Raw genomic sequence first — 13,037 nt, forward strand, 5'->3', positions numbered from 1 at the left:
TACTTCCTCAGAAGTGTGCGAGCTTCGTTCTCACTGGACGACTTTATCTTTTGGGACATGTTTCCCTTTTTCTTTAGGATTCGGAATGCGTGCCTTGAATTTTGTCCAAGGCCTAAATCAGTATTTCTCTTTTATATTGTAACTCTGTCCAGAGTTTTGAGGAGGGGCTGTTTCCCAGCTGTGCTCCTCCTTTAAGGAACTCCCAGCCACTTAATTTGCACTTGCAAAGAATTGCCGTTGTGTAAGTCAATGTGCACCAATAATTAATATATATTATTTATATTGGTGCTTAGACGAACGTGTGTGTGTGTGTGTGTGTCTGTCTCTCTGCATGCGACTATCTCTGCACGCGTCTATCTCTGCACGCGTCTATCTCTGCACGCGTCTATCTCTGCACGCGTCTATCTCTGCACGTGTGTGTCTCTGTGTGTGTGTGTGTGTGTCTGCGTGTCCCTCTCTGTGTGTTTCTCTGTGTGTGTGTGTGTGTGTGTGTGTGTGTGTGTGTGTCCCTCTCTCTTTCTCTCTTTGCCCCTCTCTGTGTTTCTCTCTCTCTCTCTCTGTCCCTCTCTGTGTTTCTCTCTCTCTCTCTCTCTCTCTCTCTCTCTCTCTCTCTCTCTCTCTCTCCCTCTCTCCCTCTCTCCCTCTCTCCCTCTCTGTGTTGTGGTATTATTGTGCTGTTGGTTCTCATGGCAGCTGCTTTAGCTGGAGCAGGGGTAGGCAACCCTGGTCCTGGAGTGCCACAGACACTTCTGGTTTTTGTTTTACCCAAGCCCTAATTGATTCAATGATTGGTTCAATAATTCAATAATTTCCATGTGTAGATACCTACAGGATTATGGCACTCCAGGACCAGAGTTGCCTACCCCAGATCTAGAGAAATGCTCGTAAGCTTACACTGACAGAAGGATTTAAATCAAGCCTATTAAAACACGTTTAAAACGCCAGCAAACTGAGCTTGTGTCAAAACCGTGTAAGGTAATGAAATTATTTCACATACATTCAAGCAGGAAATCTCCACAGGAAACGACAAGGCAATCTAAAAAGCTTTCAGCAAGTTCATATTTTAATATCATCTGTACAATCATAACACTATAGAATGTGCTTTGCCTGATGTAAAATCTAGGCTGGGTAGGTCATTTTAAATGCTGTGATGTATGTTTTATATTTAGTATCTGATTAGTACTATTGAAAGCTATATCTTAAATAAAAAATACATCATTATTATTTTTTTTTTTTTTTTTAAATCACATTTTATTTACTATTTACATATCCTGGTGAGTGGGCGAGGGCTATTGTGAATATATATATTCACAATTTATGACATGATCCAATAGTTTTTTAGAAAAATAATTTCAACTAGGCACCTAGATAATATCTTACACAAGTCATTTAACACTCTTCTGTCAGGTTCTTTATTTTATTGGAGCTTTTTAGTCCCTGCACAGTATTTTATTTTATTTTATTTTATTTTATTTTATTTATTTATTTATTTATTTATTTATTTATTTATTTATTTGGAATCGCCAATTATTTTACCCCCGATTTTCTCCCAATTTGGAATGCCCAAGTATTCACCCCGATTCACCGCTGCAACCACCACGCTAACTTGGGGGAGATGAAGACGGCTAATTCTTTGGCTTTAAAATATCTGTTCTATTCCTCTCCGAGATAAACTAGCTGATTTTAAACACAATTTGCATTGTTCGAGAGAACCGGAGAGCAGCAGTTGTTTTTCAGAGTTCTTCAGGCTCTCTTGTGCAGCACGCCCACACAGACAGGAAAGAGTGTCGCATTCATCTGTAGAGATGTGAACAGCTGGTGTAGTCAGCTTTTCATGGCTTGCACTTAGTGTATCTTGCAGATTTTTTGTATCACTGAAATGGATGCAGCAGTGTTTATTAAGAATATTAGCATTATTATTAAAATAAATAAATAAATAAATAAATAACAAAAAAAACATAGGCCACTAAAATGTGATTAATGTGGAATACGGACCACGCCTACCAAAAACACAACCTTTTTGTACCACGTCACGCATGACGTATCAAAAGGGAAACAGTTCTCAGCCTGTGTCTGGCCTACAGGTTTGTGAGATTATGGGGTGCAAAGTGTATTTAAAAAAAATTATATTTAACACAAATTTTTTCCCCAGATTTAGCCTAAATCTTGTATTTTTTTCACAGATTTAAACAACAAATCTTTTTTTCAGATTTATAAATCTTGTGAAAAACATTTAAATAAATGGTTAAATGTGTACTTTCAGATATCATTTATAAATCAGAAAAATTTAGCAGTTTCAACATTTAAATCCAGGATGTGAAATAAATCAGAGAAAAAAGCGCCAGTTTTTAAATCTTTTTTGCTCAATCCGTAGTTGGCATGCAAATGAGTTATGCCCATTTGAGTTCACGTGAGCACTGTTTGCATGGAGGAGGGTAGTGCTGCATGTGCAACACGTAAAGTGTTTGCATTCTCGCTGTGCAAAGTTGTCGGTCTGCGCTGAGGATTCCGATGGGAGCGTCGCATTGGCTCTGGCAGGGCCTGTTTCTCCTCCTCGCGCTACAGCAAACCCTGCTGGCCCGGTGCCCATTGAGCTTAAAATCAGACACCTATAGGGGCTCCCGAGTGGCGCATCCAGTAAAAGCATTCGCTAGAGTGCAGGATGCGCTCTATAGCCTGGACGTCGCTGGTTCGAGTCCAGGCTATTCCACAGCCGACCGTGGACGGGAGCTCCGAGGGTGCGGCGCTCAATTGGCTGAGCGTCATCCGGGGGGAGGGAGGGTTAGGTCAGCCAGGGTGTCCTCGGCTCACCGCGCACCAGCGACCCCTGTAGTCTGGCCGGGCGCCTGCGGGCTTGACTGTAAGCTGCCCAGAGCTGCGTTGTCCTCCGACACTGTAGCTCTGAGGCGGCTGCATGGTGAGTCTGCAGAGTGTAAAGAAGCGGGCGGCTGACGGCACACGCTTCGGAGGACAGCGTGTGTTCATCTTCGCCCCTCCCGAGTCAGCGCATGGGTGGTAGCGGTGAGCTGAGCCTAAAAATAATTGGGCATTTCAAATTGGGGAGAAAATAATAAAAACTGATTGGCAACGACTAAATTTAAAAATAAATAAATAAATAAAAAATAAAAAAAAGCAGACACCTGCAGGGCTGGCCTTTGGCCTCCAGAGGTCGGTAGCTCGCTGACATCCGCTCTTGAGTTCCTGGGTGTAAAAGAGGAAGCTGGTTCGATCGGAGGACGCTCACTGAACCTTCAGTTCTCCTGAGCTGTGTGGGGAATTGCTGCGGTGAGGGGGGAAAGTTTGGACATTTCAAATTGGGGAGAAAATCAAGGGTTAAATAATTGGGCACACTAAAATGTATTAAAATAAATTAAATAAAAAAAATTAAGTTGAACCATATTATTATTTTTGAGCTAGGTAATTTTAAAGATCTCTAAATCTGTGTTCTAATTGCATCACCATAGTTTACTGCTAATAAACCAAAATGCTACAACATACAATGCTATTTACCCCGCTATACATCAGTTTGTAATGATGTCGTTTTCCTGTTCATACTGATTAGGTTAAGACTCGGGGGTTAATGCAGTTAAATGAAATGAAATAACATGAGGATGGGAAGTAAGCCCCTGTAGTGTAACCTAGTAAAGGATCATACAGTAATTACACCAATGCTGTGCTGTGTGTTTATATGTTCTTGTTCTTTACAGCATTGGATGCAGCAGCAGACACACCGTGATGCAGAATGTATTAAACTGTCTTTCTTGTTTCTTTAATGAGCACCTTGCTGACACAGTGTAAGCTGTATTGTAATGCCGGTACCTTTCCTGTAACGCAGGGGGACGGTAAGCGGGTGATGATCATTACTGGACCCAACATGGGTGGGAAGAGCTCCTATATAAGACAAGTGGCTGTCATCACCATGATGGCTCAGATAGGCTCCTTCGTGCCGGCTGACGAGGCTGTCGTTGGGATTGTGGATGGCATCTTCACCAGGTAACTTGTTTCATCTCATTGCTGCCGGATCCAATTCGACACGGAGCGCTGGGCCAATCCGAGAGGAACATTCTTGTTGGTGTCTGTGCACAGTAAGAATATCAGGGGAGTGTGGATACTTCCGAGTGACTGCGTTCAACGTGTTTAAGGTTGTTGGGTATTAATAAAAGGGAATAAAACCTCTTAAAGGTCTTAATTACACAAAACCATACTTTCCCTCGTTTGCCTTCTGTCTACACAATTATTGAGTACCAGTCAATGACAATGATCAAAACAACTAAAACTTCTAACATTGGATCTGCACCTTTCTTTGAACCATTTGAAATAACTTTCAGTTCCTCTTCTCGTTTTCATGAATGCGTCCACTCTGCATTGAATTAGGGTAGCAGCCCTGAGCAGGATTAAACCTCTGATTAAACTCAACAGACAAATGCCTCTACCAGTATTTCACATCGGTAGATGATTCAGTCAATCATATATATTTTATTTATTTATTATTTTATTTTTTTAAGAGAAATACTTGAAAAATGAAATTATCTGCACATCCCTATAAGATATTCATACGGATGATCCCAGCTCAGACAGACACGCAGGAAGTTGGCCAAACCAAACTGTGGATCTGCTGTCCACGATATTGTTGAAGGATTCTTTTAGAACCACGTGTTTTTATGTTTTCAAGTTACATAATTATCAAACATGGTGTGTTTTGTGAAAGGACATAATGTTTCCACTCTTCCTAGACATAGGTGAAAAGTGCCTGTCACTGGTGATAGAGGAGTATCTAACACCAGCAGATCAAAATGTGCAATTTCAACAACTTACTACCATTTAGACACTGTTAATTTAGGGGATGGCTGGAGTGTATTTAACTGCATGACTCATGACAGAACGTGCTTGTGACATTTAAAGGGCACTAGTGAAGTTAAATGAAGGTGCCTTGCAGATCATAGTCATTAACTCGTCATGAGACGTTCTGATGTCTTTATTAAGAGTAAAGATTTTCAAATTACAGTTCAGTTTTTCTTCAGTGGTTCTAACTAACAGGTATGGCATGTTGACATTTTTCTTCAGTGGTTCTAGCTAACAGATATGGCATGTTGACATTTTTCTTCAGTGGTTCTAGCTAACAGATATGGCATGTTGACATTTTTCTTCAGTGGTTCTAGCTAACAGGTATGGCATGCTGACATTTTTCTTCAGTGGTTCTAGCTAACAGGTATGGCATGTTGACATTTTTCTTCAGTGGTTCTAGCTAACAGATATGGCATGTTGACATTTTTCTTCAGTGGTTCTAGCTAACAGATATGGCATGTTGACATTTTTCTTCAGTGGTTCTAGCTAACAGATATGGCATGTTGACATTTTTCTTCAGTGGTTCTAGCTAACAGGTATGGCATGTTGACATTTTTCTTCAGTGGTTCTAGCTAACAGGTATGGCATGTTGACATTTTTCTTCAGTGGTTCTAGCTAACAGATATGGCATGTTGACATTTTTCTTCAGTGGTTCTAGCTAACAGGTATGGCATGTTGACATTTTTCTTCAGTGGTTCTAGCTAACAGGTATGGCATGTTGACATTTTTCTTCAGTGGTTCTAGCTAACAGATATGGCATGTTGACATTTTTCTTCAGTGGTTCTAGCTAACAGATATGGCATGTTGACATTTTTCTTCAGTGGTTCTAGCTAACAGATATGGCATGTTGACATTTTTCTTCAGTGGTTCTAGCTAACAGGTATGGCATGTTGACATTTTTCTTCAGTGGTTCTAGCTAACAGGTATGGCATGTTGACATTTTTCTTCAGTGGTTCTAGCTAACAGGTATGGCATGTTGACAGCAACACATAAGGGAACTTGATTCACTAGATGCCGCAGGCTCTTAACCCTAAACTGACACTTTGCTCACCTGGCCTCTGGTGAAAGAGAATCTGACCACGTCAAGTCAGCAGCAGCTTCTGAACTCGAGTCAAAGCACCTGTAACAGAGGAAAGTTCAGTGAAACACCAAGATTTGAGTAATCGCAAAAAAAATGATTGGAACATAGAGGCAATAATATGAAAAATGTGAATGAAGTTCCTAATGGATTCCTCCTGTTTCCGTTTTTATATCTTTGGGGCTATTTGTTTCCCAGTCTTTAACATATAAGTTAAGTATGTTAAATTATAAGTAACTGCCAACAACATAAAACAAAGGGGTGTTGTGCTGTGTCCATGACAACACCATGGAAACAGAATCATGTTGCATAACCTGAGAAAACATGCCGAGTAAAATTAGGAATTGGGGAAATAGAGCCAAGGGAGAACTGGACAGGTTTAACAAATTAAGCTTGCAAATGGAGAACACAGCATCTAAATCTTGCATCAATTTGTGTTTTACTTTTTGGATCCAAAAAAAATCTGATTTATTTTACAATGACAATGGCAGAATAACCACAGTGTATAGCACTATTCCAAATGACAGCATTGCATCTAAGCAGGGCTTAAATTAAGGAAAGTAATCCTCCAAATTCAGCTGTTAAATATAGTTTATTTTGTATAGATTATACTTATGTGAACAGAATACTCCATGAATGTTCCTAGAGTGGTTATTTCACAACCCACTGGTAAAAACTCAGGGGTATATGAAATGTTTCTTGCTGCTGAAAACAGTGGCAAACCAAGTTCAGCCTCAGGCTCAGATCGATCCCAGCGGCAACAGGAAACCAGGCATTACATTGTTGGATCTCTCTGCAGGTATTAGCCATGGTAAATGTCTTGTGAAGTATTTGCTCCAGTGCAATGTTTGGAATAAAAGTTATCAGTGTTAAAAAAGAAATAGCTTGGGACGCTTTTCAAAAGGGGTTTCAGTTCAGATTCCACAGCTTAAAGATGCCATGAATTCCAGCTGCTTGCATCAGTTGATTCGGGTTATTAGAGTGTGAAATCTGGAAGAAGAGGTACAGGCACGTTACGAGTCAGACTAGAAATGGAACTATCAATCATATAGAAGTAAACAGACAGTCAGCATCACAATTTCACTACATCAGGTCCTGCGGTTTTTATCGTAGTTTTTCGGTGGGGGGTGGGGGGGGGGGGTGTCACGGTTTGAGCAGCAAGAGCGAGAGCCCAGTATCTCTTCCACTATAAGAGACATCCTACACACAACATATTAACAACTGGGTAGTATGGTTTATTGTGACAATTAGAAATGATGGCCAGGTGACTTTGCTGTATAACATCTTACAGAAGTCTCAGTAAATCAGACTGGTGGTGTTATTCAAGAACCAGGCACCCTTTCCACTCTAATGGCTAGCCCCTTCACTAAGACTTTACAACCCAGACTGAGAGTAGATAGCGGTCTTTTAATTAGCACGGTCCAAAGGATAGCCGCCTTCCTTGGGGAGGAAAAGCATTGATTTTGGTGGAAAGCCTCTCATTAATGTAAAGTTAATCCTGAAATCTTTGTCACAATCCACCTGTTTTATTTATTTGTTTGTTTTAATTTCCCTGTGGGTCCTTATTAGCCTCTCCTTAACCAATCCGTTTGTTTAGTGTGACATTCTCTTCCATAAGAACCAGCAGGGTGATGTGGTGTTATATTTAGGGTGACATTCTCTTCCATAAGAACCAGCAGGGTGATGTGGTGTTATATTTAGGGTGACATTCTCTTCCATAAGAACCAGCAGGGAGATGTGGTGTTATATTTAGGGTGACATTCTCTTCCATAAGAACCAGCAGGGAGATGTGGTGTTATACGATTCCTTAGGAGAAGCTGGAATATGGAGATGGAGTGAAAAACAAACAAACAAACAAAAACTTTTGAATCCCAGTGAAATCTGGGGTTTAGCACAGTGTTAAATGCTGTACATTAGTAATGTAATTGTCTGAACTAACTTTCTTGAAATTATTCCTGCTTCTGGCGGCATAGCATTCATTTTTTGTTTACCTATTTACCCTGTGTTTTGGTATTTTTCCATTTTATTAATGGATTCCCTTCCTACATTACATAGCTAAGATGTGTCCTATTCCTTTGATCAAATTGCTAGCAATATTAAAGATACGCATTGCAATATTTCAGGTGTTTGTTGCGATATGAGCATTCTTACAACACGTGCCTTTTTTTCAGAATGAGTTCATTTTTATTCTTCACATCCTCTCCTGCAGTGGTCCATTGCTGAGCATGTCTTGGCTTCATTTTTGATATTTCCACTGTAGTACCTGCAGTCACTTAACGTCCAATGACAAGCTTTGCTGGTAACACAACTTTGTTCAAAGTTTTTTATATAAAGTTAACACACTTTTTATACTGTGTTGAACACGCCTTTAAAGTTGAAATCCTGCTTGCGCCAGGGCTGGGGGCTCATATGGCACTGCATTTCCTTTATCTAGGGGAGATGAAGGCCAATGCAGTCTAGGGGAGAAAAACAGCTGGAGTTTGTTTGCCTCACTATGCTAAAGCGGCCCCTACTGGTCAGTAAGAGAGTAGTCGGGCTCAGCTCTCTCCTCCAGAGTTTAGAAGCTTGGTACCTATTTTCAGTCCTCTGAAGTCTGTAAATGGGTCGTAGTGGTGAGGTGACAAAAACAAAAACCAGCCCCACCTAGTATCAAATTGTATTTATTTCAGTTATCGAGAATAGCTTTTCCTTATCTTTTATTATTCAGTGAAAAATTTAAAAGGTATGAGAAGATTTGTGTTTGGCATGAAAACCACTCAATATTTGAGCTTAGCCATGGGTAAACTATAGTGCCCCCGAGCTTGGGATGGAAGTCAAAGCATCAGGCTACAATCCACTTGTTTGATCTGAAAAGGCCCCTTGTCTTATAGGGCGTGAACTCTGGCATATAGAGAGCCTGATTAACTTCAGCATTGCATCTCTGGGCACACTGACCCTGCACCCCTCTGCTTCGGGAACATGCTGTGTAATAGGAACACTAGTTTATTGTCTTGTTTTGAATTCATGTTTTATAGTGCGGTTGACGTACAGTTTTTACATCAATGCACGAAACGAGGGTCATACAGCAAATAACATGGAGGAAAAAAAGGGATCTTATGGCTCCCAGCGTTCAGCTGCTAACCTCAAGGTCACAACGAGGTAGCGGTGTGCTGTAGTAGTTATGCCTATTCTGGTAATCCACGTCATGCGCACTAACTAAAATTAAATACTGTTAATAAAAGTTAACTGTTAACTGTTAAATTCAATGGTTTGCTGGGACAGTTGGCAGAGGTACAGCAAAACAGTTTTTTCATATTGTAAAATGTGAGACCTGCGCAGTCACAGTCATTTTAAATTTGGTAAGATTTACTAGAATGACTTTGTCCTGTTCACCCACTGTGCCACCTAGTGCCGTAGCAATCCTATCGATATTACCAACAGCGATTCTGATAATAGCAACAAGAGTGATATTTCCAATGCTTGTCTTGTCGCAACTACTGCTGATAATGATGAGAAAACAAAATGGCTTAGTGGAGCCGGGCAGTAAATCAGTCTTGTAAAGACTTGTAAGCACTGAGATATTTTTAGGAGTGACAGGCAAACTAATCTCTGCAACCCCCCACCCCCAGTGCAGCCGGTACAAACGCCAGCAGCACAGCTTAACACAGCCTTCTCATAAGATTTTGTTTCTGTTTGTTTTTGTTATTTTCACCCCGTTACTTCTTGTCAGATTAGGATAAGACTCCTTATCTGAGGGCGTGCCCTGTGGTTAGATTGAATACATTTTGGAGCAATCCTTGCTTGAGATCTACAGGGGTCACTTGTGTATGCTACATTTGTAATTTAGGCAGCTTTGCCTTTGCGGATAGACGTGTTGCTATCTGGAATGCCCTTCCATCTGCTCTTGAATTGCCCACTAGTCCTGCGCTGCTGTGTAATGTAGTCTTCTGTGCGTCTCTCTATTGTAATCTTCGCTGTTTCACCTCAAGTGATAAAGGGTAATTCAGATTGATTTTAATAACCTTCAGAACTTAATGGGGCTTTATATCTATCGTTAATATTAAAAGTAATAATAGGACCTGCAGATCACCAAGGCCTGAGCATCATCTGTTTGTATTGAAGTATATTGGCCTTTCTGCATCACCCAGCTTAAACAAGGTCGTTTTCTTAACCCCCTTGTCATATGTAAAGTGAACTCTTGTCAAACCAGGCATGTGTTTTTAAAATCACCATCCCCAGTTGGCACATACTGTAGATCTACTAAGATTTCAAACATCTAGCTCCAATATTTAAATGTTTATGAGGTACATGCACTTGGGGTAGCCATTGTTCACGAAGTACCTGAAGTGAAACTGGTATGGAAAAAATAATCGCCTTGTAAACAAAATGAGAATTGTACAAGCCACAGCGTCTTCCGATCTGTCTCATTGCATTTATGTTTTGACTGCACTATATAAATTACCAGCAAGAGATACCAGCACAGCAGGAGCCGCTTAGCGTGCTGATTGTTCTGTAGCGTGTGTGTGTGTGTGTTTGTTTGTGTGTTCAGCTAATCTTTCCTTCGGGCAATATTGGGCTATTAAAACAATCCCACTAGGCGCTCCAATGCCTTTTAACTTGTCACTCTTATTCTATAGTGTCTATAGACTCAGACACTATAGAATAAGACTAGCTGCTATTTAGCTCATTTCAGTGAGGTTTTTTTTATAAAAAGTCAGATTTGGCAGATTGATAAGAGCATGCATGCAATGGAATACTGTTATTACAAAAGGGACTGAGCAACTGTGGGCTGAGTTTCTCTTGTCCTTACAAAGCTGCGTCACTCAGTATCTTGTCTACATTCTAAATATTCAAATATACAGTATATATCTACATGTGATATCATGTTGGAAAGCTGTGTGAGAATCCTGGGAACACATTTCTGTGTGTGTCTAGTAGAGCTGTTCATAAACATTGTGGCATTCCAACATACAGTATAGAACAGCAAGCCTTAGTCACTACTGTCACTCCAGGCCAAAAATTTGGGCATCAATTCACCGTTTGCCAGGGGAAGAAAATGTAAGTGATAAAAATATAAATTGATTCAACAGATAGTGACAGTTTTATATAGATTCTTTGCTTATGTCCTAATCAAATCACAATTCACAATTGCCCCATGTTTCTGCTGTTTAGTGCATGAACTTACACAATACGGTATATCTTGTTAACTGAACTTGGCAGGTATCTGGGTGATCAGGAATAATCTTTCTTGGTGACACAACTAAACATTAAGAGACCCAGCGCCGGATAAGTGAATTCAAATGCATGTTACCACAGCAGAACTTGTCAGACAGCTGCTTTAGGCTGGCACAGTCTATCCTGTCTGCTCAAAGTGGCTTGTCTCCGTATCCCAGGCGTGACCCTGAGGCTGAGGGGGTCGGCGACGTGTCAGGTCAGTGAAGGAGCAGTGTTGAGATGGCAGATGTCACTGGTGCTGCTGTGTGTTTAACAGGCATTACAGTCCCCTCACAGATTAGCACTGCTTTGCCAGATCAGCAGGCTCGTTATAGGTCTGTGAAGATGTTAAGATGAAAAGCACTGCTTAACGAGAGGAATGTTACTGCTCTATGCAATTGTTGTGCTGTTGTTGGTTGTGTTTTACATGTTCCTGGCCGCACATTTGAGTGAGATTTGAGGTTGGCTGCCGAAAACCAGACACATACAGTAGCAGCAACACCACCAAAACATGCAGGGCTTTTATTACAAGTGGAGTCTAGTGTGCTCCAGTTGGTTTTGGCTACTTCAGGAAGGTTTTAGTGATGTGTGTGGTTTTAAAAAGGAAGCTTTGCTAAATGCATGCTTGGAAGCGTACTAGTCCTGCACTCAGCCCAGGGTTTCACAACTACCTTCTATTAAGCATATTATTTAGATGATCAATATCGTCCAGTTTAAATCCACTTTTCCTGCCTTGCAGCTGCACAGACCACTCACAGTAGTGAAGTATTCAAGCTGTGGTAAGTGCAGTTCGGTCAGAGCAGATTCAGCGTGGCCCCCTGCCTGAACGAGGGAGTTCTCAAACCCAGGACATGTTACACGGAGAAGTTATTCACACCAGACTGTTGTGTGTTGATGGGTTTAATCTAATCACCAGTACTGTTCACTAAGGGCAGAAACATGGCGCATTGTTTGGCTCATTCCCATTCTATCCATTGTGTTAAAAAAAAAAAAGAATAGCACGCTGGGGTGCAACACTGATAAGATGGTTTATGAGACTCATGGTTTATGAGACTACTGCATAATACAAAAACAAAACAGAATGCATTGTTGTGCTATTTGCTCTGGTCATATTTTCTCTGGCATATCAATTCACTGCACACTCTTCTGCTGGTATCCTGACTGAAGTATTTTTTTTATAATGATGGATTTCAAGTTTCAACAACTGGATAAGCGTCTCTCTCTCTCTCTCTCTCTCTCTCTCATATTATTCATATATATATATATATGAATAATATGAGAGAGAGAGAGAGAGAGAGAGAGAGAGAGACGCTTATCCAGTTGTTGAAACTTGAAATCCATCATTATAAAAAAAATACTTCAGTCAGGATACCAGCATATATAAAATGTAAACCTGTGTTGGATACAGGCAGGCATATGGACAGACAGACGGCCTTCATGTATATGTGCTAAGAATGTGCTTGCCGTGTTTCATTAGAATTGTACAAGGGATTCTGTAGATAAATAAAAGAAAAATCTTTTGTGCCATACTGTCCAGACAGGTAGTCTGACAGACATACAGACACCTCCATGAGAGTAGTTTTTGCAAGACTTAAAGGTACACTATCCCACAGAGGAGCAACCATTGATGTAGACTTTCCGAAAAGAACATAATAATAATAATAATAATAATACTAATAATAATACTAATAATAATACTAATAATAATAATAATAATAAATTACTACATTTATGTCTAATGATGAATTATTGTGTGTGTGTAGGTTTTATTAAAGACAAGGCTAAAATAAAGCTGAACTTGGAAAAAACCCATGTGTATGGCATGCGTTACTTATCCAGCAGTAGCAGTGGTCCTGGCTGAAACACACAATAGTGATGGCCTGTGTTGTGGGGCCTGCACTGCCCACATACTCTGATAAGG

General features: G+C 40.5%; 1 protein-coding gene across 1 annotated transcript in view; it reads left to right on the forward strand.

Annotated features, from left to right (window-relative positions):
* LOC117403778 (DNA mismatch repair protein Msh3-like) overlaps positions 1–13,037 on the forward strand; it is a 75,044-nt gene that overhangs the window by 39,799 nt on the left and 22,208 nt on the right. The window contains exon 20 of the mRNA XM_059032159.1: positions 3,836–3,993. Coding sequence (XP_058888142.1) covers positions 3,836–3,993 — 158 coding nt within the window. The remainder of the gene's footprint in view (positions 1–3,835; positions 3,994–13,037) is intronic.

This window comes from Acipenser ruthenus, chromosome 1 (genome assembly GCF_902713425.1).
Source record: "Acipenser ruthenus chromosome 1, fAciRut3.2 maternal haplotype, whole genome shotgun sequence".
In the NCBI taxonomy this organism is placed as follows: Eukaryota; Metazoa; Chordata; class Actinopteri; order Acipenseriformes; family Acipenseridae; genus Acipenser; species Acipenser ruthenus.